At 42.2% G+C, this 26,359-nt stretch overlaps 1 protein-coding gene across 1 annotated transcript in view; it reads left to right on the top strand.

The window, feature by feature from the left end:
* The first annotated feature begins 1,999 nt into the window (after positions 1-1,999).
* The window catches only part of LOC124548102 (CD63 antigen-like), a 65,514-nt gene continuing 41,154 nt past the window's right edge, over positions 2,000-26,359 (top strand). The window contains exons 1-2 of the mRNA XM_047125153.1: positions 2,000-2,126; positions 25,863-26,051. Coding sequence (XP_046981109.1) covers positions 2,064-2,126; positions 25,863-26,051 — 252 coding nt within the window. The 5' untranslated portion in view covers positions 2,000-2,063. The remainder of the gene's footprint in view (positions 2,127-25,862; positions 26,052-26,359) is intronic.

Here is a 26,359-nt window from a genome sequence, read left to right on the forward strand (position 1 = left end):
TTACTTTCTCCCTCTTCCGCCTTCAATTTACTTAATTTAAATGTAACTATTAGGAAGAACTTTACGGAGGAGTCTATACTGCAGCTCTGTAGAGAAGAGAAAACGTGGGCGGTAAGCAGTTCAGGGAAAAAGTAAATAGAAACCTTTCAAATGTGATGCTACGGAAGGATGATGAGATGAGCAAATTGAAGAAAAAATTGTGCGGAGGTACTGAATTGAATTGGGGAAAAATTAATTTATAATTTATTATATCATTTGACAAAAATAATGGATCGGCTGAGAGGAATCATCCGGTCGCATCAGGGAACCGTATGGGGTTAATACAGCGCAGAGGGACCAAGGATAGACAACAGCAAGTTCAAGTGGATGTGGGTTGCAGGAGTTATGCACAGATAAACAGGCTTGCAAACGGCGTGGAGAGATGCATGAAACCAGCATTCGGACTGAAAACCACGCTAACACGAGAGTAGAATTTAGTAATTCACTGCGTAAAAGGAAGAAAATGAGCCGGCCGCGGTGGCCAAGCGGTTCTAGACGCTACGGTCACAGGTTTGAATCCTGCCTCGGGCATGGGTGTGTGTGATGTCCTTAGGTTAGTTAGGTTTAAGAAGTTCTAGGTTCTAGGGGACTGATGACCTCAGATGTTAAGTCCCATAGTGCTCAGAGCCATTTGAAGAAAATGATACCCATTTGTTCACGTTTACTGATTTGTTTCTGGTCCACACCGTACTACTCACCGCTTTCGAAGATACTCTGTGGTTTTCAAGGAATGGAATAGAGCTTCAGAACAACTTTCGTACTGTAATCGTGCTAATTAAACGATTGTGTTGCCCTGGGATACTAAGGCTGCATACCTCACTTACTACTGGAACGTCAGTAATTGCCTGTTAACCTAAGTTACCGAGTGAAGAACACGAAGAAAGAATAGGAGTAATTTTGTTGATGGATGACGAACCTTTATATTGTTATATAAACAGGCTGTATTTGTATGTATTGTGTTCATGCGCAGGATAAATAATTTAATCTAGTCATTTAATAGATAAGAATCGGGTAAGTATGGCCCTCTTGTTTTCAAATAATTGAAATGTTAAATGGGTAGTAATGAAAATGATGTAAGGGTTGTTTACAATAGTGCCACTAACAGTGAACCAGCAGTAAAGCATGTATAGCAATGCAAAGGAACTAACAAGCTCCTTATCATTCAGCGAACGCCACATAAGGGAAAACTCCACGTTAAAGGTCACAGTTCAACGTCCTATCGACAGCGGGTTCACTGGAAATGGCCGTTGCGGACAAGTAACATGTGAAGCAGAAGCAATCATTTCTGCTTTTATACGCAAATTATATTTTGCCTAGACTACCATACAGTTGTTTTTAGCTCCATAAAACGTCAAATACATGTAGATATTTTGTTTGTTTTTGCTCTTGGGAGTTACTGATATAAGTCATAAACATATTCTCATATTCACAATATAAGTGGCAATCGTTTTGCTTCTTACAATCATACAGCAAAAGGAGAATGAATTCATTACAGGTTCTGTCGCTTCTGTGTGTTGATGCCTGCATTAGTTCAAGACTATATTGTTATCCGCGAGTGGAACCATCCATAGTTTATGTAAACTGTAGGAACTTTATACTGTTCACCACAAACAGTGTTCTACGGTGTAATGGAGTGAAAAATTGTTATACGAACTAATTCACTATTTATTCAAATGTGTTAGAAACAGTTCAGTACTCAGAAGGATTGCAGTTCCGTTCAGATAAGAAGATTTTGTTCTCTTTTAATGACCAAATCATATTTTTGTTTTCTGTAGCGTTAGGTTCGACAGGCATTGTCCTACACAGTAGCGTCGGACGATGAATATTTGCACTTCTGCGCGCCTACTTTGCTTCGCTCGTTGCCCTGGCAACCACTCGATTCAGCCAATGGGCGCCCAGCAGGAGAGATAATATCGTTTGAAACGGGGCGCGATCGAAGACACGGCAAATGCTCGCCTCGCGGCTCCTAAACCAGTTCTGTAATTCGGTTTCTGCAGCGAACAGTGTCTGGAGGACGCATCAACATGCAGTCGTGTGGAATGGAACTGATTAAGTACCTTCTCTTCTTCTTCAACCTGTTGTTTACGGTCAGTGTGAATAATCTCTTCTGTTCTTAATACATCCTGATCTGAATGAAATAAGCATTTTTCAGATAGAACCTGTGATTGAGGAAGGTGACATGTTTCTATTCTATTTTACCCTACTTTTTTTTGTAGATCTCGCTTGTATTCGTAGACAGGATGCTCTGAAGTTTTAAAAACACCAGTTAAGAGATTGATTCGAATCTCACCCGCTTGCTAGGTATTGCTGTAGCATTTCACAGTAGTTGACCACATAGTAAAAATTAATGGGAAAGAGGTTCTGTTCTTTGCTTACAGTTTATGATTTAAGTTATTTCTATACGCACTCTGCTTGCATGATTTTTCAATGAAAAAATTACTTTCATTTTGGCTTTAATTGATTCCGACTTGCGGACCTACCTACAGAAAATTCTATCTACAAATACATTGTCAGAAGGAAATATTATTCTTGAAACTCTCTTATTGGGTTCCTTTTAATGCTTACTGTATTAGCTAACACAATGGCTTCACTATTATTTCTAGCTTATGTTTGTTTCACCTCAAAGTAGCTACTTTTAGATTGTATTTACCCGTGCACAGTATTCTTTCTGAGATTGTTTTATATTTAGCCATGCAATAAATAACGGAAGATGTCTTTGCAGTGTTTCGCTGTATAGAAGACTTTGGAAAACACAATGACTCACACGAGAGCAGAACATACGAATAAACATCCAACTTATGTCCTGGGAGTGTTAAGATCCAGTGCCGGTTTGATTACTGTTTATTAAGTCGCTGTTAGTGTAAGCAGCTGTGAAGTGGCCAATAGTAGCAGCTACGATAAATTAAATTTATTGATTCTCACTTTCGTAATAAGCAGTGTCAGGTGCTTCTGCAGTTCAGTTAAGTACAGGTGAAGTACTACAGACAGAAAGTCATATCACGCAGCAGTCATGAAAAACATAATAGCAAGGCTTTCTCTAATCTTCCAACAATAAGACGTGTTATTGCATGACTAAACGAATGCCAATGAGTCACTAGAATCAGTCACATCCATCAAATATCTGGGAGTAAATGTACTGAGCAATTTAATGTGGAACTACCATACAAAATTAATCGTAGTAAAGGCAGAGCGAAAAATCATTACAGAAATCCTAAGGAAGTGTAGTACACCCAAGAAGGGTAGGTAGCTTGTCCCTCTAGGACCCATAACAGATACGATAGATAGAGAGGATCCAAAGAAGAGCGGCTCGTTTCTTCACAGGTTCGTTGAACGATTAGGAAAGCGTCGCGTAGACGCTAATACAATTCCAGTGGCATACGCTACAAGAGAGGCGTTGAGCATCACGGCGTGGCTTACTGCCGAAATTCTGAAAGCGTAAATTCATAGAACAGTCAAAAATACACTTATTCCTTCTACGTTTATCTAGCGAAATGACCATGAAGGTAAATCTGGTGACACTGGAACTGACACGAAGGCTTACCAACAACTGTTCTTCCCGCCCGTCGTTCGGGACTGGAAAAGGCCGGAGGAGAAGGGGGGAGAAATCTCACTGAAATTTTTACGTCATCATAATATAAACATGGTTGTTCTTCTTATTAGAGAAGTTTATTCGCAGAGGTAACCGAAAATACACAATGGTTACTGATTTCGGCGAAATTAAATCACCATCTTCAGATAATTTGTACAGATTTTTTTTTATATTTTATTTACACAGCCAATCGATTTCGACGATTGTTAATATTAATTGAACACATCTTATACAGGGTGGTCCACTGATAAAGACCGGGCCAGATATCACCTGAAGTAAGCTTCAAACGAAAAAACTACAAAGGACGAAATACGTCTAGCTTGAAGGGGGAAACCAGATGGCGCTATGGTTGGCCCGATAGATGGCGCTGCCATAGGTCAAACGGATATCAACTTCGTTTTTTTAAATAGGAACCCCCATTTTTATTATATATCCGTATGTAAAGAAACATGAATGTTTTAGTTGGACCACTTGTTTCGCTTTGCGATAGATGGCGCTGTGATAGTCACAAACGTGTAAGTACGTGGTATCACGTAACATTCCGCCAGTGCGGACGGTATTTGCTTCGTGATACATTATCGGTGTTAAAATGGACCGTTTACCAATTGCGGAAAATGGCGATGTCGTGTTGATGTATGGCTATTGTGATCAAAATGTCCAACGGGCGTGTGCTATGTATGCTGCTCGGTATCCTGGATGACATCATCCAAGTGTCCGGACCGTTCGCCGGACAGTTACGTTATTCAAGGAAACAGGAAGTGTTCAGCCACATGTGAAACATCAGCCACGACTTGCAACAAATGATGATGCCCAAGTAGGTGTTTTAGCTGCTGTTGCGGCTAATCCGCACAACAGTAGCAAACAAATTGCGCGAGGATCGGGAATCTCAGAAACGTCGGTGTTGAGAATGCTACATCAACATCGTTTGCACCCGTACCATATTTCTATGGACTAGGAATTGCATGGCAACGAATTTGAACGTCGTGTACAGTTCTGCCACTGGGCACAAGAGAAATTACGGGACGATGACAGATTTTTTGCACGTGTTCTATTTAGCGACGAAGCGTCATTCACCAACAGCGGTAACGTAAACCCGCATAATATGCACTTTTGGGCAACGGAAAATCCACGATGGCTGCGACAAGTGGAACATCAGCGACCTTGGCGGATTAATGTATGACGCGGCACTATGGGAGGAAGGATAATTGGCCCCCATTTTATCGATGTCAATCTAAATGGTGCAATGTATGCTGATTTCCTACGTAATGTTCTACCGATGTTACTACAAGATGTTTCACTACATGACAGAATGGCGATGTACTTCCAACATGATGGATGGCTGGCACATAGCTCGCGTGCGGTTGAAGCGGTATTGAATAGCATATGTCATGACAGGTGGATTGGTCGTCGAAGCACCATACCATGACCCGCACGTTCACCGGATCTGACGTCCCCGGATTTCTTTCTGTGGGGAAAGTTGAAGGATATTTGCTATCGTGATCCACCGACAATGCCTGACAACATGCGACAGCGCATTGTCAATGCATGTGCGAAATTACGAAAGGCGACCTACTCGCTGTTGAGAGGAATGTCGTTACACGTATTGCCACATGCATTGAGGTTGACGGACAATATTTTGAGCATTTGTTGCTGTAACAGCATTCGTTCTCAGAAATAGTAAGTTCACAAAGGTACATGTATCACATTGGAACAACCGAAACAAAATGCTCAAACGTACCTACGATTTGTATTTTAATTTAAAAAACCTACCCGTTACCAATTGTTCGTGTAAAATTGTGAGCCATATGTTTGTGAGTATTACAGCGCCATGTATCACAAAGTGAAAGAAGTGGTCTAACTAAAACATTCATATTTCCTTACGTACTACACGAATATGTAATAAAAAATGGGGGTTCCTATTTTAAAAAAAAACGCAGTTGATATCCGTTTGACCTACGGCAGCGCCATCTAGCGGGCCAACCATAGCGCCATCTGGTTTCCCGCTTCAAGCTAGACAAGTTTCGTTCTTTGTAGTTTTTTCGTTTGACGCTTATTTCGTGAGATACTTAGCCCGGTCACGATCAATGGACCATCCTGTAGAGGCGACATCCATAGTGCCGCCTCTCATACAATTCGAGAATAGTTATGCGAACAGTACGTAATAGTTACAAATAAAATAGATAATACTTGTACAAGATCTTGTCACGTTGTGTTCATGTTGACATCCGATAGGAGCCTGTCAGATGTCAACAAAGACAGAACATAAAAACATTTTATACACGGATTATCTATTTTACTTGTAACTGTCCACCGTTCGCACAAGTATACTTCTATTGTATCACGTGAGGCGTTACTGTGGAATGTCGTCTCTGTGAGCTATGTCCAATTAATGTGAACAGTCGACGAAATAGAATGGCCCTGTAAAAACATTTTTTTATGCAAATGATCTGTAGAAGGCGATTTAATTTCGCAGAAACTAGTGATCATTGGTATTTTTTGCAGTATGGGCAAATAAACTTCCGTAATAAGAGCAACAATCGTGTGTAGATTCTGAGACTGCATCCAATACAGCTGTCAGTCTCTGGGAATGATCATAACGTAAGTTAAATTAGGTACTTCCTGCATCGCAATTCTGCTGCATAAAAATGTACTGATGGCCATTAAAATTGCAATATCACTGCTTGTCAGAGGAGGCTTCTAAGCCGGCCGCGGTGGCCGTGCGGTTCTAGGCGCTGCAGTCCGGAACCGTGGGACTGCTACGGTCGCAGGTTCGAATCCTGCCTCGGGCATGGATGTGTGTGATGTCCTTAGGTTAGTTAGGTTTAAGTAGTTCTAAGTTCTAGGGGACTGATGACATAAGATGTTAAGTCCCATAGTGCTCAGAGCCATTTTTGAGGCTTCTATCTTGGAACCTTTAATTCAATGGTCGGAAACTGCAGCCCAAGGGCCACATGCGGTCCGAATCAAGTATTACGGCGGCTCGCGTTCCTAAGGCGTATTATATAATACGAGGAGCGTCTGGTTTCAGAAAATAACGGGAATAAAAGTTACAAAACAAAATACCTTTACTGGTTTTCAAAGTAATCAACATTATCTACAACACACTTCTGACATCGATTGTAAAGCGTTTGGAAACTGTCAAGCAAACGCTTCATGTGGGATAGCTCGAAGCACCGTGGGCATGCGTTGTTGGATATGCGTAACGTTTGGTCCGCAGCTTGTGGTCGTGCGGTAGCGTTCTCGCTTCCCACGCCCGGGTTCTCGGGTTCGATTCCCGGCGGGGTCAGGGATTTTATCTGCCTCGTGATGACTGGGTGTTGTGTGATGTCCTTCGGTTAGTTAGGTTTAAGTAGTTCTATGTTCTAGGGGACTGATGACCATAGATGTTAAGTCACATAGTGCTCAGAGCCATTTGAACCAACCCATCCGTAACGTTTGCGAATGTAACGTTTGTGAATGTTCTTGAACAGTAGTGCTTATACTATCTTTACTTCTTTTCTTCTGCTCTCATTCTGAGACAGCGGCCGATCCTCCGCGAGCATTCGTCGCACTCGTGAAATAGCAAGTTGGAGCGCAACGGAGCAACGCGTTAACATGAAGTTTTGCTTCAAATTAAGGAAAACGGCGACGGAGGCTCATGGAATGATACCACAGGTGTACGGCGTTGAATCAATTTAAACGCTTTAGAGATGGAAAGGACACGGTTTCGAGGATTAGCCGCTTTCGCGTCAACGCGCGCGGCCCCAGACAACATCGAACGAGTGCGACGGATGCTCGTCGCTGAGCAGCGGCTGTCGTTGTGAATGAGAGCAGAAGAGTTGAAGATAAACAACGACAATGTGAACTCTGTTGTTCACTAAAATCCGCAGACATTGTGGATATCCAACAACGCGTGACCACGATGCTTCGAATGGTCCCACAAGAAGCGTTTGCTCCACAGTTTCCCACAGATTCACAACCGATGTTGGAAGCGTGTTGTAGCTAGTAATGATTATTTTGAAGGCTGGTAAAGCTATGTTGTTTGTAGCTGTCGCTTCCTTTATTTTCTGAAACCATTCGCCCAACTTTTCAGACGAATGTAAAACAATACGGATCTAACAGTCAACAGCCGAATTCACAAATATCGAGTAACGTTAAGAGCTTCTGAAGAGTGTAATTTTCCTGCTCAGACACAAATAAAAACCCAGAGACAGTAATATTTCAACATGATCATAATTTCAATTGACTGTTGGTGAATTCTTCCGTGAGAGACGTACAGCTGGCTGCCTACTTCAGTTGCGAAGGGTGAGTAACTCGGCCGCTGTGGGGTTAGATGATGTGAGAGGGGGGGATGTTTTATTGTTTGTCTTCCAGTCCTTGCAACTCACGGGCGTACGCGACTCGAATTACCTCGGCAGAAAACGTTCGTTTGACAATTAGTGAACATGGATTCAGGAAATATCGTTCTTCTGCAACACAACTGCCTCTATATTCTCATGAAGTAATGTGTGCTATTAACAAGGGATCTTAGATTGATTCCACACGTGTAGATTTCCAGAAGGCTTTGGATACCCTTCCTTACAAGCGGCTTCTAATCAAACTGCGTATCTTTGGAGTATCGTCTCACTTATGCGACTTGACTCGTGACTTCCTGCCAGAAAGGCAGCGGAAAGTCATCGACTAAAACATAAGGTGTGAAAAGTGGCAGTTGAACGTGATAATGATAGGTGTGACGTCATCGACTTGAGTAATAATGGAAGTCGTTAAACAGTCTAGAGTATTGCTGGATCCTTACCAGATAGAATTGACGGAAGACATCCATAAGGTTCAGGAAAGGACGGCTTGTTTTCTATAATCGCGAAACAGAGGAGAGAGAGTAACGGATATGGTACACGAGTTGGCGTGATAGTCATTAAAATAAAAGTGTTTCTCGTTCAGAAGAGATTTTTCACGAAATTTTTATTTCCAAGTTAATCCTCCGAATGTGAAAATATTTTGTTGGCTTCCAACTACACACGGGCGAATGATTATCGTAATAAAATAAAAGTTTTCAGAGCTCGCACGGATAGACTGAAGTCTTCGTTCTGGAACGGTTGTCAGATAGTGTGAAAATGGTTCGATTAACCCCCTGTCACGCATTTAAATGTGAATTGCAGAGCAGTCATGTAGAGGTAGACTTACTGATCATCTGCTGTGGTATAAATTTTGACAAGGAATTAACATGGATTCGTGAATGTGTGTTATAGAAGAGATCATTTTCAGACATGGCACATATTTATAGCAAAGAATATGACATTAAACTACGGCTATTGTAATACAATGCAGAGAGTAGAAGGAAAACGACATTCAAAAAGTTTATTAATAATTTTTGATCGTGTTTCGCATTGCGTAATACTTTTCAATACAAGTACAGTTACTGTTATTAATCAATTAACCACACAGACATCACAGCAATACTTCGTCAGGAAATTACAGTGTTACTACTTTGGGCTCACTGAGCGAGGCAGCAATCTGAAACAGAATAGTCGCAACGAAGCGTTTCAAATGGTGCCGTCTTTCCGCGATCTGTACTTTGCGGCCGGCAGCGAACTTACCTTGACCATACTACACTTAATGTATTTGGGGCTCACAACACACTAATTTAACAATTAAATAAGATCGGTATCAATGTGGTCTGAGGTGCTGCCAAACAGAGATAGTATTGGATCTTGAGCAATAAAGTTTGACGACCGCTGCTTTACGTCAAACAAAAAAAAAAAAATGTTTTCTATTCAATTTCAAATCATCCCTGTTCGTCGTTAGAGGTAGGAAATGAATAAAACTGCAGCACTACTTTGAAAAAAAAACTTAAGAGACAAAATGACCAGTAAAAAATGGAACTTAGCGATTCCTTCTGTTATCTTAACACTGCTATACGGCGTGAGTGCAAGTACACAAAAGCCCTCAATTAAAAATGAAATGAAAGTATTTCTAAATGGTTTGAAATATAAACACATCAAAAAAAGGTTTGCATCGCCCTGGGTCCCAGAACTCCCGAAGACTGTCGTTGACTGTGGATATTGTGTCACAGACATAGTTCCTTTGACTGTTCAGAGATGCCACTAAACCTGCCCAAAGATGTAAACAACCATGCATGAGCAGCTCCTATTAGACAGAAGGTGTCCGATAGCCGATCATTTCCAGTCATTCCACTAGGAAGGAGGTACACGACTCGTGTTGTCTGTAGTTCAAACATACCTAGACTGTCAGTACCGCCGTTCGATCGCGCCCGCATTGTTACTTTGTGCCAGGAAGGGCTCTCAACAAGGGAATTATTCAGGCATCTCGGAGACAACAAAAACGATATTGTTCGGACATGGAGGAGATACAGGGAGACAGGAAGATACAGAGAGACAGGAACTGTCGATGATATGCCTCGCTCAGGCCGCCCAAGGGCTACTATTTCAGTGGATGACCGCTGTCTATGGATTATGGCTCTGAGGAACCCTGACAGCAACGCCACTGTGTTGAATAATGCTTTTCGTGCAGCCACAGGATGCCGTGTAACGACTCAAACTGTGCGCAATAGGCTGCGTGATGAGCAGCTTCACTCCCGACGTCGATGGCGAGGTCCATCTTTGCAACCACGACAATGTGCAGCGCGGCACAGACGGGCGCAACAACATGCCGAATGGACCGCTCAGGATTGGCGCCACCTTCTCTTCACCGATGAGTGTCACATATGACTTCAACCAGGCAATCGTCGGAGACGTGTTTGGAGGCAAGCCGGTCAGGTTGAACGTTTTAGACACACTGCCCAGCGACTGCAGCAAGGTGAAGGTTCCCTGCTGTTTTGGGGAGGCATTATGTGGGGCTGATGTACGCCGCTGGTGGACATGGAAGGAGTCGTAACGTCTTTACGATACGTGAATGCCATCCTCCGACCGATAGTGCAACCATATTGGCAACATATTGGCGAGGAATTCGTCTTCATGGACGACAGTTCGCACCCCCATCGTGCACATCTTGTGAATGACTTCCTTCAGGACAGCGACATCGTTCGACTAGAGTGGCCAGCATTTTCTCCAAACATGAAGCCTATCGAACACGCCTGGGATAGATTTAAAAGGTCTGTTTATGGACGACGTGACCCACCAACCATTCTGAGGGATCTACTACGAATCGCCGTTGGGGAATGGGACAATCTGGACCAACAGTGCCTTGATGAACTTGTGGATAGTATGCCACGACGAATACAGGCATGCATCGATGCAAGTGGACGTACTGCTGGGTATTAGAGGTACCGGTGTGTACAGTAATCTGGACCACCACCTCTGAAGGTCTTGCTGTATGGTGGTTCAACATGAAATGTGTGGTTTTCATGATCAATAAAAAGGGCAGAAATGATGTTTATCTTAACCCCTTTTCAAATTTTCTGTACAGGTTCCGTAACTGTCGAAACCGAGATGAAGCAAAACTTTTTTGAAGTGTGTATCTTTTTACGCTATACCTTAAAATGACGTTGGTTCTGCTCAGGACGATCATACACCAAACACCCAACGAATGTTGCTTATGCCATCAGAGAACAAAGAGGTACCACGAGCATGGAGTCAAGCGGCCTACCATTATGAGAAGGAAGCAGGGAGAAAGTTCACCGAGAGAAGCTAAACTCTGAGGTATAATCTCAGAAAGAGTGATATATCGTATGAACATATTACTGCTTGCAAAAAAAGAAAAAATGGTTCAAATGGCTCTGAGTACTATGGGACTTAACATCTGAGGTCATCAGTTTCCTAGAACTTAGAACTACTTAAACTTAACTAACTTAAGGGCATCACACACTTCCATGCCCGAGGTTCGAGACTGAAGCGCCTAGAACCGCTTGGCCACATCGGCCGGCTACTGCTTGCAGAGACATTCTTTCTCCCATACTTCATTGGTAAAATCGGAAAATGTAAATCTACTTGGGGGAATAAGAATTTGTAAATATTTTAAAATATTCTACAGAAGAAAGTGAATTTCGGAACGCAATAATAGTGCAAACAGTCCGTATTTCGCTTACTTAAGATCACAAATTTATTTCGTAGAAAGTAAATAACCTTTTCGCTCATCCTGTGTTGGCTAATGGTGAAAATGTAAGATAAGGCGTTTTTGTATTGCTCATTCGTGAATAGAATTCGGTAATATCGAGCTGAGAAATGTATCCTCTGAGTTGTTCTCAACGAGTTTGCGTAGCTGAAAGTACTATAAGCGCGAAGTAATGTAATTTGCAGTGACTGTTGAAATCTAAGCAACGTTAAACGTCTCAGTTTTTCTTCACCCCCAAGAAAAAATAATTCTCATAATTGTTAAGTATAGGCGTGATTAGTAGTTATACAGCGCCGGAGCGATTGATTACCCACAGCACGGTAATGTACCCGGGTCGCATGCTATGGCATACTCAGTACGATATGACCGCTACCGCACCACAAAGCTCGTGTTATTCAGTAGAACAACTGCTTGCAGGAATTGCTAGCGACCAGACCAACATATCCTTCACTTGAAACTAACAAAGAAATTTCTCATTAGCTCCTCAATCTCCACCAGTCCTCCACCCACATCAACGAGCTCCAACCCATCCGTCACTCCGAGGGGGTGAAATGCTTAGCACACTGAACTCTCATTCGGGAGGACGACGGTTCAAATCCGAGCCTGACCATTCAGGTTTAGATTTTCTGTGATTTCTCTAAATAGCTCCAGGGAAATTCCGGCGTGGTTCCTTTGGGAGGGCACGGCCGATTTCCTTCCCCATTCTTGAATTAATCCGAGTTTGTGCTCCATTTCCAATATCCTACTCTTCCTTTCTTCCACCCTTCAATTACGTTTTTTCGAAGAAAAAAGTACGTGTCTTGAGAAAGAAGGTAGATAGTTACAAATAGTAATCCTCTTGCATTACGATCTTCATAGACCTATCTTAAATCAAGCGGACTGTGGCAGATTTATGATAGCCCTTCCCTTTAGGACGAAAAAGTAACAATCATTACACGAAAAAAGCAGATTGTTTCAGACAGGTCCAATTTCACAAATCTTTTACGAGAATGAAGACAGGACCTTGGGGTGAATTTTAACATACGTATCGAACTTAAAAAAAAAAACCTTGGTGCCAATTCAAAGTTGGCGACTCATACGCTGCAGTTACCTAGTTCGCTTGCTCATTCATTATTCAACATACGTCGGATCTAGATAGTGATCACAAAGCAACAAAAGGTACAGTCTAATTGCAACTGCATAGGATGACTTACTTCGAGAGTAAGGCACTGCACCCCGTACAGCTCAAAGCATTTCACGATGGCACCAGCAGTTTCAAGAAAATGATTTTCCATTTCTGCATTTGGATGAACGGCAACTGGCATATTCCATCTCCCTACATTTCCGGAAAAGCGTTTGACTCAGTGCCTCACTGCAGACTTTTAACGAAAGTACGAAATAGCTTCTCAGATATGTGAGTGGCTCTAAAACTTCTTAAGTAATAGAACCTAGTACTTTGTCCTCGACGACGTCTGTTCATCAGAGACAAGGGTATCGTCAGGAGTGCCCCAAGAAAGTGTGATAGGGACGTGTGATAGGACCGCTATCATTCTCTATGTTCATAAATGATCTGTCGGAGAGGGTGAGCGGCAATCTGAGACAGTTTGCTGGTGGTGCGGTGGTGTACGGTAAGGTGTCGTCGTTGAGTGATTATAAGAGGATACGAGATGCCTTAGATAAAATTTCTAATATGTGTGATGAATGGCAGCTTGCTCTAAACCTAAAAATATAAGTTAATGGGTTCAAATGGCTCTGAGCACTATGGGACTTAACATCTGTGGTCATCAGTCCCCTAGAACCTAGAACTACTTAAACCTATCTAACCTAAGGACATCACACACATCCATGCCCGAGGCAGGATTCGAACCTGCGACCGTAGCAGTCGCGCGGTTCCGGACTGCGCGCCTAGAGCCGCGAGACCATAAGTTAATGGGGATGAGAAGGAAAAGCAATCCTGTAATGTCGGAATAAAGTACTAGTGGTGTGTTGCTTGACACAATAACATTGATTAAATATCCAGGCGTAACGTTACAAAGGGATATGAAATGGAACGAGCACGTGAGATTGGTAGCAGGGAAATCGAATGGTAGACTTCGGTTAACTGGGAGAATTCTAGGACAGTGGCGCTGTCGTTACCGACGTGGCGCTTTCTTGAGTACCGCTCGAGTCTTGGGATCCTCATCAGATAGGATTAAAAGAAGACATCGGAGCAACTAACCAATTCAGATGCGTGCTGCTAGTTTTGTTACCATTAGATTTGATTAATACGTCAGCATTACGGAGGTGTTTCGTGGACTCAAATAAGAATCCCTTGAGGGAAGATGACATTCTTTTCGGGAAACACCGTTGAGAAAATTCAGGGAGTAGACATTTGTTATTGATTTCAGAATGATCCTACTGCCGCCAATGTATATTTCGCTTAAGAACCACGAAAAGAGAAATTAAGGCTGGTACGGAGCGTGTAGACCAGTGGTCGTCAAACTGTGGCCCACGGGTCGCATGCGTCCCGAATCACGTATTCGTGCAGTCCGCGTTTCTCAGCCGTACTAACACGCACCTAGAAATTAACAGCCGAGTCCAAAAACGTCAACTAACGTCAGGACCTTCTTCGGAGTCTTGTTTTCCGCACAGCAACAAAGAAAAATATTTACAGGGACCGTTACATTTTTAAGACGTGCATATTTTTAATTGTCGTTGCTGAATTTGGCCATGAGATAAGTAAATGTGGCCGCTTAACTCAGGAGTAGAAGGGTGAGGGATTTATTGTTTATCATCTGGTACTGACAACACACGAGCCTGCGTGACTCGTACCGGTATTATGCCTATCATTTGTTTTGGTATAAATTTTGACACAGCAGTAACAGGGAATCGCGAGTGCGCACTACAGAGGTTATCTTCAAATGTGGTACTTACCTGTAGCAAGCAACTTCAAATTAATTAAAGCTGTTTTAATATAATGCAATGAGTAGAAGAAAAACAACATTAAAGAATTTACCAAACTTTCGTGATGGTGTCTCATATTCAATACTGCGTTTAAATATGGGTACAAATACTATTATCAACGAAAGTCATCACACTCGTGGTAAAGTAAACAACACTTCAACGCGCAATTATAGAATCACAACTGTTATATCGCTGAGATTGGCAGCAGTTTGAAACAGTCTACACGAAGTGTTCCGAGTGGTGCTGACATGAAGTGATCAGTACTTCAGGGACGGCGACCGACTTATCACGCCCTTACTGTAGCGAATCTGTTGGGGATCATCTGTGTTATTAATTGTAAGCAACTACTCCGGAGCCCAATACCAGTAACCATTATCTAATGGCTTCCAAGGCAAAAATTGATTTAAAAATTCCGCGTAATTACTGACCAACTTTAAAAAAATTAATACGTTATCATAATCTTGAAATAGTGAAGGCAGCAGAGGATCAAGTAGGTAAAAAGACGAGGGCTAGTAGAAATCCTTGGATAACTGAAGAAATATTGAATTTAATTGATGAAAGGAGAAAATACAAAAATGCACAAAATGAAATAGGCAGATAGGAATAGAAACTACTCAAAAATGAGATTGACAGGAAGTGCAAAATCGCTAAGCAGGTATGGCTAGAGGACAAATGTAAGGATGTAGAGGCATATTTCACTAGAGGTAAGATAGATAATGCCTACAGGTAAATTAAAGAGACCTTTGGAGAAAAGAGAACCACTTGCATGAATATCAAGAGCTCAGATGGAAACACAGTTCTAAGCAAAAAAGGGAAAGCAGAAAGGTGGAAGGAGTATATAGAGGGTCTATACAAGGACGATGTAATTGAGGACAATATTATGGAAATGGAAAAGGATGCAGATGAAGATGAAATGGGAGATGTGATACTGCGTGAAGAGTTTGACAGAGCACAAAAAGACCTAATTCGAAACAAGGCGCCGGGAGTAGACAACATTCCATTGGAATAACTGACATCCTTGGGAAGCCAGCCCTGACAAAACTCTAGCATCTGGTGAGCAAGATGTATGAGACAGGCGAAATACCCTCAGACTTCAAGAAGAATACAATAATTCCAATTCCGAAGAGAGCAGGTACTGACGGATGTGAAAATTGCCGAACTACCATTTTAATAAGTCACGATTGCACAATCCTAACACGAATCTTTACAGAAGAATGGAATAACTGGTAGAAGCCGACCTCGGGAAGATCAGTTTGGATTCAGGAGAAACGTAGGAACACGAAGCGATATTGACCCAACGCCTTCTCATAGAAAAGTTAAGAAAAGGCAGCCTGGTTTTATAGCATTTCTAGACTTACAGAAAGCTTTTGACATTGTTGCCTGGAATAATCTCTTTCAAATTCTGAAGGTGGCAGGGGTAAAATACAGGAAGCGAAAGGCTATTTACAATTTGTACAGAAACCAGATGGCAGTTATAAGAGTCGAGGGGTATGAAAGGGAAGTAGTGGTTGGGAATGGAGTGAGACGGGTTTGCAGCCTAACCCCCATGTTATTCAATCTGTGCATTGAACAAGCAGTAAAGGAAAAAAAAGAAAAATTCGAAGTAGGAATTAAAATCCTTGGAGAAGAAATAAAAACTTTGAGGTTCGCCGATGACATTGTAATTCTGTCAGAGACAGCAAAGAACCTAGAAGAGCAGTTGAACGGAATGGACAGTGCCTTGAAAGGAGGATATAAGATGAACATCAACAAAAGCAAAACGAGGATAATGGAATGTAGTCGAATTAAGTCGGGTGATGCTGAGGGAATTAGATTAGGTAATGAGACATTTAAAATAGTAAATGAGTTTTGCTATTTGGGGAGCAAAATAACTGATGATGGTCGAAGTAGAGAGGGTATAAAATGTAGAATGGCAATGGCAAGGAAAGCGTTTCTGAAGAAGAGAAATTGATTAACATCGAGTATAGATTTAGGTATCAGGAAGCCGTTTCTGAAAGTATTTGTATGGAGTGTAGCCATGTATGGAAGTGAAACATGGACGATAAATAGTGTGGACAAGAAGAGAATAAAAGCTTTCGAAATATGGTGCTACAGAAGAATTCTGAAGATTAGATGGGTAGATCACATAACTAATGAGGAGGTATTGAATAGAATTGGGGAGAAGAGAAATTTGTTGCTCAACTAGACTAGAAGAAGGGATCGGTTGGTAGAACATGTTCTGAGGCATCAAGGGATCACCAATTTAGTATTAGAGGGCAGCGTGGAGGGTAAAAATCGTGGAGGGAGACCAAGAGATGAATACACTAAGCAGATTCAGAAGGATGTCGGTTGCAGTAGCTACTGGGCGATGAAGAAGCTTGCACAGGATAGAGTAGCATGGAGAGCTGCATCAAACCACTCTTTGGACTGAAGACCTTAGCCGAGCGGCCTGAGGCGCTGCAGTCATGGACTGTGCGCCTGGTTCCGGCGGAGGTTCGAGTCCTCCCTCGTGCATGTGTGTGTGTGTGTTTGTCCTTAGGATAATTTAGGTTAAGTAGTGTGTAAGCTTAAGGACTGATGACCTTAGCAGTTAAGTGCCATAAAAAAAAGAGAAGACCACAACAACAACAACAACAACAACAACAACATCATAATCTACTCAGTAAAAGGCATAATCTTATGTTAGACGTTTAACACAATAAGACTAGTATGATAGTTGGAAAGAGTGTGTTTTTGTTGAAGCAACGTTGAGTACTAGCGTGAAAATACCAGGACTATATTCAACCAGTGTTTGAGAACGAGAACACTTAGCGACTTCCAGAAAACTTCAGACATAATTTCAAGTTTTTATGAAATTTTTTATCGGCGATATCCCCCTTCCCCACAACCCCACAAAATAATGAAAGTAGCGAAAGGAAAAAGTTCATCGCTATCTACATTTTCGCTGTTCACCCAGTAAAATTGCCGCAGTGGGCATGACGTTTTAATTTACTACTTCTTTACAATTATTCGCAACAAATTTCGCAGACAGTATCCGGAGATGCCGCTGAATGTACCTGTAAAATTTTATCACATGTACGACACATTATTCAGTTGAAATGATGCCATAAACACTGAGATGAGGCCGGACAGAGTGGCCGAGCGGTTCTAGGCCCTACAGTCTGGAGCCGCGCGACCGCTCCGGTCGCAGGTTCGAATCCTGCCTCGGGCATGGATGTGTATGATGTCCTTAGGTTAGTTAGGTTTAAGTAGTTCTGAGTTCTAGGGGACTGCTGTCCTGTTAAGTCCCATAGTAATCCGAGCCATTTGAACCATTTTTGTGCCATTGTTAGCACCATGACATAGGCAACTACATCTGGAATGGGCAAGTGAGCATCGGCACTGGACGTTTACGCAGTGGCAGAGCGTTGCAAGGTCTGATAAATACTGATACCTTCTTCATGATGCCAATGGAAAGCGCGATTCCGTCGTCTTCCAAGGGAACAGCTTCTTGACACCTGTACCTTCGACGGAGACAAGTTTTGCGGCGGCTCCATTATGCTCTGTGGAACATTCACGTGGGCATCATTGAGTTCAGTGGAGTTCGCGCAAGGCACTATGACGGTCAAGGGTATCGTACACTGGTTGCAGACCACGTACATCCCTTCATGACGATCATGTTTCCCGATGGCAGTAGCATTTTTCAACAAGATACTGCTCCTTGTCAAAAAGCCAGGAGTGTGTTAGAGTGAGTCGAGGAACACAGTGGCTAGTTTAAATTGATGTGCTGACCCCTCAAATCGTCAGCTCTGAACCCCACCGAACAGATCTGTGATGTGATTGAAAGTGGCGTCAGAGCTTATCGCCCCCCTCCCCGGAATTTAAGGGAATTAGTGACTTGTGTGTGCAGGTGTGGTGTCAACTCCCTCCAACGACCTTCCAAGGCCCCCTTGCTGCCATGCCGCGACGCGTCGCCGTTGTTACCCGTGCAAAAGGTGGACATGCCAGCTGTTAGGTAGGTAGTCATAATGCTCCGTCTGATCAGTGTTTGCTGCCCGAGGTATCACCCCACTGTGTCAATATTGGCTCTTGAGTAAAAATGTTTGGCGACCACTGGTATACAGACACTGCATTTTTCCTCGCTTTCTGTGCGAGTAGAACAGAAAAGGGAATGACTAGTTGTCGTACAAGGTAACCTGCAGGACGCACCGTATGGTAGCTAGCGGAGTACGTATGAAAATGTAGATATTGATATAAGGAGACATCATTTTGTTGCTATGCTATCGACATCTTTAGTTAATGCACATTGGGTGGCGAGCGAGTTAGCTACAGCAGGGAGTTCCCTCCCAGCAACCGCAGAAGCAGCAATTTACAAAAAATGGTTCAAATGGCTCTGAGCACTATGGGACTTAACATTTATGGTCATCAGTCCCCTAGAACTTAGAACTACTTAAACCTAACTAACCTAAGAACATCACACACATTCATGCCCGAGGCAGGATTCGAACCTGCGACCGTAGCGGTCACGCGGTTCCAGACTGAAGCGCCTAGAACCGCACGGCCACACCGGCCGGCAGCAATTTACACTTGTCGCCGTGACAGAGTATTAGTTTCGACACATAAGTGAAAATTCTGGCAAAGTTTCTATCTTTAGGCATGTAGAAGATATGGTCTTGTGAAATCGGAGGTATCTTTTCGAAAGGCCCTGCATATGTACGGAAACAGATAAAATTTTCATAATCTTTACTATATTTATGATTATGGCCTCATATATCTACTAACACGTTTCAATATTTACAATCACGTTTCGGGTGCTGTCATCATCAGATGAAAGCAGACTTTGTAACAGAGCATTTAGGGTAAGTTTCAGTAAAACTTGTAACTCAATGGGCTATAGGTTTTATTGAAACAGATTCGAAATTGCTTTCCGTAAAATTTCCTGGTAGATTAAGAGTATGTAAGAAAAGAAACCTCTCTGGTATGTACTGGCAGTAATTTTTCCTTAAATTGTCTGTATTTGCTTAGAAATGAGATTAACAAACAGTGCTTCTTCGTGAAGTAAATTAAACTTAATATATATTCACAAAATTGAAATACTTTTCACCTTAGAGTTGCAGCTTTGAATTAAGGTAAAATAAAATTTCTTCATAGTCAATAACTTAAAATGTTTTTCTCTTCCAAAGTGGAAAAAATCTGAAAGGAAAGAAAGTGTGAAATTAAAGTCTTCTTGAATTTTTGGTGCAACCGATTAAAATGTTAACAGAAAGGAAAATTTGAATGATAACTGAGTCTTCTAGCGTAGGTATAAATCTAGGTCACAGCTTTTTTTATGTTTTCAGGTTGTTAACTTAAAATTCCTTTTCAAATTAGACTAGCATTATGTATGCTTTTCAAGTGGCATTCTCTCAATTTAGAAATTATTTGAAAGCGAGGTTAATGTTAAGATTACAATTGACATGTGTCTTTGTACCTGGATCTATATGCCTGCATTTATCTATAATCTGTATTTTGTTTCCAGTTTCGGTTTATCAGTATTTTCCATTTACGTGGCCTTGGAAACCTTTACACGTTGTTTAACTATTCTTAGTACACACGATATGTTATTACAAATTAACCATGTTAACATTCACTCTTTCGCTCACGGGAAGGCTCGAATGTCGAAGCAAATCAGCTTCCTGTTCGACAGGTTTTATGGCTGCTCATTTAGCTTATTTGCATAGTGCTGTGTCGTCATTTCGAAACGTCTACGGTTTTCTAAATTTCAGCCATTCTGTGTATTGTGGTGTCTCTTACATGGCGGTACCGAATGGGTTGTGCTATTGGTGAAACCTGGGCCGTAGCTCTGCGGTGGGTAAAAGATCATTGATGAAGATGTTGCGATAGAGCGTACGTCCAAAGTTATACACTCGTCAGAGAGAGTTTTGATTACAGTCTTCCAGTAGATATTCAGACTTTTAAACTGAATGTTCGAGTTTACACGTTTAAATGAAGATAAAATTTTGGTAATCCTCTTTGTACTGTGATTCCTTCCTGTTTCCATTTTCCCGACTAACTGCCAAATATATTTAATAGAGTTGGTTTTGGCCAAATATAGTTCATTTTCCCCTGACATGCCCTATTCTTCCTCTAAGGACTCTGCTCTGTCCAGAGGGCCTGTGGGAGTATGAAGTATGTTTTTCACAAGGAGTAGTTTTGATTCGTATTCGACGTCAACCAGGTTTAGCCTGCCTTCTTTCGCTGGAAGCGTTAAGTGTTTTCTGGCTAGGCGGAGGAGCATATAGTGGAAACGTATCAACGCTCCTCTTCTTATTTTCTACACAATTTATTTGTGTTCTTGTTCAGGAATTCACTGATTCTGTTTCTGAAAAGAACGCCTAGTATTTCTATTTTGTTGCATTCCGTGTAAGGATAACTGCCTAGGTGTATGTGAGTCGTTATGCAGAGTAGTTTGCTTTTCTTCACATTAATAACTGCTTCACCTACCAAAACTTGGTTAGTTCGTACAACTTCAGTGTCATTTTTCACTATTGTGGTTAGGTCATGTAAAGCTACAGTTTACAATTTTTTGTATTAAATATGACTATTAATAGCTCTAAGGATTTTATAAATAAAGCAGCAGACAACGGATATCCTTGTCTGACAGATATTTGCACTGGACGTCCTATTATTAGGTAATCGTTCATTTGGATCCTTGAAATAATTTTTATATGTATCGATAAGAATGTATTATTGATTACGGGAAGATAAAGTGAAGTATCAGATGCCTCAAAAATCATGAGTCACTTTGTCAAACGCACGATCTAAAGCAATACTGAGGGAGCCAGTATTTTGTTGCTGAATACTGTGGACCTGGAAAAAATAGTCTCTCAGTATTCCAGTTCCATTAAAGATTGGAACGCTACTTGTTTGGTCCATCAATTACATGTAGTACTCCCTGTATTCTCACAATGAGAATTTTTTCTATTATCTTGTAATTTATGCAAAGCAATGTGACTGGATGGTAATCGGATACTGTGCACGTTGTTGAGTGTACCTGTGTTCTCTCGCCAATTTTAATCAGGATAACTTGTGTGGCCTTTGCACCTGCCAGTGTTCCTTTTCAGTCTGTCTGATTTATTTCCAATATTCCCTTTCTGAGCAACTTCATTTCCTTTACTCTGGAATACCACAAACTTTTTTTTTTGTATACCTCGTAAGTTTTGTAATAAGATTAGTCGGTATCTTGTTTTTCTCAGCAGGTTTCATACGAAGCGTTAAAAAAAATTAATTGATACAATAACACGTTTGACTACTCTATGCTCAAATTTTTTTCACCATGCTTGCGTCGAGGTTGATAGAGTTTAGTTTCCAATAGCACCTTCCATACGGAACTGATGTCGAGAATCCTTTAATTAGAACTGAATGATTATCAGTAATGCTGAGCGGTATGAATTAATAGCCGTCTACGTCAATATTTCCGAGACATAAAACCTGTCCAATCTCGATGCTGCATTTGAGCTTACGTAGGAATAACGATTCATCAGAATGTTAAGCTTTTCAACTACGTATTTTACAGTGACAGCAATTGTACTTATTACAGGGGGCTGAAATGTTGCCCTTAGTATCCATGGTTGGTAGCACACAAAGTCACTTTCAAGTATCAGTCAATTACGGTAGATTCATAAATAATAGGTGAAAGTTTATCGGAAAAAAGTCTGCCTTCCCGTTTTCTTGCTCGACTCAGATGAGTCATATTGGCAGTACTTTGGGCATGTCGTAAACTTCATGAGAAAGAACTGTTAAAATGTTTTATCCTCTTAATTTTGGTTAATTAATCATTTAGAACGAGTCGTATAATCTTAGTGACAGTATAGCATGTACTGTAAGTAGAAAACTCAGAACTATGCACTCGCCACAAGTGAAAAACACATGGAAATGGGAACTTTTATTGTTGCATGCAACTTGATGAGGGATACATCGAGCAAGAAAAGGGACAGGCAAACTATTTCCCGATAAACTTTCATATATATATATGTGCGCGAACAAATTTGCATTTGAGTTGCTCTCATCTTTCTATGCATATATATGCTCCTTTGGATGCTTACAGTTCTTTAGTCTGTAGTTTTTTCGTCTGTATCATTTCCGTTCGATGTTTATTGGACCAGTCTCTTGCTGTACAGTGATTTAAACTGATTATTCAAGGTTTTTCGTGAGTTTGTGTAACCATTACTGCTCGTGTTTCTTTCTTAAGTTTGCATGCATCACTTGTCTTCATGTAAAAGGAGTGAGCTACGACCAGTGCATTATTTTAATTTTTACATGTTCAGGTAATCTGGTGCTGCATGTTTCGCTAGTGACAACATTGAGGATTTTCGAGGTATAATGTCTCTCGCAATCCAGCTCATCGACTAAATCTTACATTGACAGAAAATCGGTGGAATTGTCAGTATTTGTGTGGTTGCTGAGCAAATTTTACAGTGAACAGTTGTGTCCTGCAGTTTATTATCTTACGCATACTTGTTTGTCTTTTCTTGATTTTACACTCTTTACTCCACTTGAAAACTTGTAGCTCTGATATCTCCTCCACCGACAGATCCTCCACGCCATTATGCATTGTACGTGATTCAAAAAAGTCAAAGTGAATGATTTCTGTAGAATTAGTTTATGAAGCGTTCTAACTGTTTTACGTTTGAGATATATGGGAATTAGGCTGGTGCCAAAGCGACCTGTTCTATATCATTTTGGTTCCTGGCTGAATATTGTGTTCTGCATAGGCCTACGCATAGAGAATGAATGTTTAAATCCAGTGTCAGGATTATACTTGCGCTCCGTCGCAGCTACGGTTCGGCAGTTTTGGTGCATAACATAAATTACGTAGTAAATTGTAGAATTACTGGTAGTATTCATAATATTGGTAGGTAAGGAACGTAACTGAAGGTGTGAGGGAGAAACTAGGATCCTACGACTTCTCCTTGTTTTTTATATATTTGTTTTGCACGTAACGAAAACCACACGTCATTCAGTGTTAGCACGTCATGTATTTTATATCCTTACAAAATACAGACTGGATTTTATAATAAAAATTGGTTGACTTCTGCGTTCTTATGTAACTAAAGCAAATACCTTTGATGTAAGTACAGTTTACATGCACAAACATAAAAAATTGTATAATTATTGTTATTATTTTGTACTCAACAGAATGTTCATCATGATCAAAGGCAAGAGTTTCCTGTTATAATTGATATGTGCGAAAGTTGTTTGGCAATAACAGATTCATGTTTTGTATAAGCTCGACGAAATATTGAAGCGATGTTTGATATGTTTTTGTTTTGCGTTTTCTTTAGGTTTACCTTTTTTTTGAAGAAATTGCTTTTTCTAGTGCTATATGATAAATCTTTATTTATTATGTATACTACAACGTCTTTCTGTTTCTTGTTAGATATCAACAATTTTCGAATAAAAACTGAATGAACCCTGAAGATTTCAATTTTTCTCTAAACACTGTTTATTTTTAAGTTGCACACCGGCGGATAACTACACTCCTGGAAATTGAAATAAGAACACCGTGAATTCATTGTCCCAGGAAGGGGAAACTTTATTGACACATTCCTGGGGTCAGATACATCACATGATTACACTGACAGAACCACAGGCACATAGACACAGGCAACAGAGCATGCACAATGTCGGCACTAGTACAGTGTATATCCACCTTTCGCAGCAATGCAGGCTGCTATTCTCCCATGGAGACGATCGTAGAGATGCTGGATGTAGTCCTGTGGAACGGCTTGCCATGCCATTTCCACCTGGCGCCTCAGTTGGACCAGCGTTCGTGCTGGACGTGCAGACCGCGTGAGACGACGCTTCATCCAGTCCCAAACATGCTCAATGGGGGACAGATCCGGAGATCTTGCTGGCCAGGGTAGTTGACTTACACCTTCTAGAGCACGTTGGGTGGCACGGGATACATGCGGACGTGCATTGTCCTGTTGGAACAGCAAGTTCCCTTGCCGGTCTAGGAATGGTAGAACGATGGGTTCGATGACGGTTTGGATGTACCGTGCACTATTCAGTGTCCCCTCGACGATCACCAGTGGTGTACGGCCAGTGTAGGAGATCGCTCCCCACACCATGATGCCGGGTGTTGGCCCTGTGTGCCTCGGTCGTATGCAGTCCTGATTGTGGCGCTCACCTGCACGGCGCCAAACACGCATACGACCATCATTGGCACCAAGGCAGAAGCGACTCTCATCGCTGAAGACGACACGTCTCCATTCGTCCCTCCATTCACGCCTGTCGTGACACCACTGGAGGCGGGCTGCACGATGTTGGGGCGTGAGCGGAAGACGGCCTAACGGTGTGCGGGACCGTAGCCCAGCTTCATGGAGACGGTTGCGAATGGTCCTCGCCGATACCCCAGGAGCAACAGTGTCCCTAATTTGCTGGGAAGTGGCGGTGCGGTCCCCTACGGCACTGCGTAGGATCCTACGGTCTTGGCGTGCATCCGTGCGTCGCTGCGGTCCGGTCCCAGGTCGACGGGCACGTGCACCTTCCGCCGACCACTGGCGACAACATCGATGTACTGTGGAGACCTCACGCCCCATGTGTTGGGCAATTCGGCGGTACGTCCACCCGGCCTCCCGCATGCCCACTATACGCCCTCGCTCAAAGTCCGTCAACTGCACATACGGTTCACGTCCACGCTGTCGCGGCATGCTACCAGTGTTAAAGACTGCGATGGAGCTCCGTATGCCACGGCAAACTGGCTGACACTGACGGCGGCGGTGCACAAATGCTGCGCAGCTAGTGCCATTCGACGGCCAACACCGCGGTTCCTGGTGTGTCCGCTGCGCCGTGCGTGTGATCATTGCTTGTACAGCCCTCTCGCAGTGTCCGGAGCAAGTATGGTGGGTCTGACACACCGGTGTCAATGTGTTCTTTTTTCCATTTCCAGGAGTGTATATAGAACAAAAAGATTACATATGTTACGTGGCCGTTTCTATATCCTCAACCTGTTTCTAGACGGTTCACCGCTTCCGGTTTTTAGAGAAATCCGGTAAGACCCTCATCACAAACGCAGATAAAGCGATCGAAATGAGGTAACACCCAACAGGTACAAAACACGCCTAAAGTACAGGTAACGCGGTTACGATCTTAATTGACCAAAGCTACTAGAAAAACTTACGTAGTTAACGCTTACTTACGATAGCTTGCAGCAGCCTGTGGTAATTTTACAAGACTAGTCAGTATTATATGCCAGCGGACAGTTGCGTTTTTCCGCTATCACACATTATGTAGTCATGTTAACAAATGGCCGTTTTTTTTTCAGATATCCGGCATTGGATTGATTGCGGCCGGTGCCAAAGTGTTGTCGGATGTCGGCGGCTACTCCAACTTCTTGGAGGGCAGCGTCGTCGCGACGCCCGTCGTTCTCATCGTCATCGGCGTCATCATCTTTTTGGTGGCGTCGCTAGGGTGCTGTGGCGCCATACGGGAGAGCGCTCCCTTACTCATCGCGGTGAGTGGCTTAGCGAGGAAAAAGTGGTAGCAGGAGAGAATGAGGGAGAGGAATGCGGTGGAAAAAAAAGGGAGAGATTGGCAAATTACCGAGAGTGAAAATGTGGAAGAGACACGGAGAAAGAGGGAGGAATTATCAGACAGACAGAGAGGCTGAAATGACCTCCATGGTGACACTCGGCTGGAGACGTGATTAATGTGAATGATGCGGCTTCAACTCGGCCCGAGGTGAACTTCATGTTTGGGCTTCCTTTTCGCTTATTGTAGTTGAGTTCAAATCTCATCTCACTGCATCCCTTCATAGTTTAG

Source organism: Schistocerca americana, chromosome 1 (assembly GCF_021461395.2).
Source record: "Schistocerca americana isolate TAMUIC-IGC-003095 chromosome 1, iqSchAmer2.1, whole genome shotgun sequence".
NCBI lineage: Eukaryota > Metazoa > Arthropoda > Insecta > Orthoptera > Acrididae > Schistocerca > Schistocerca americana.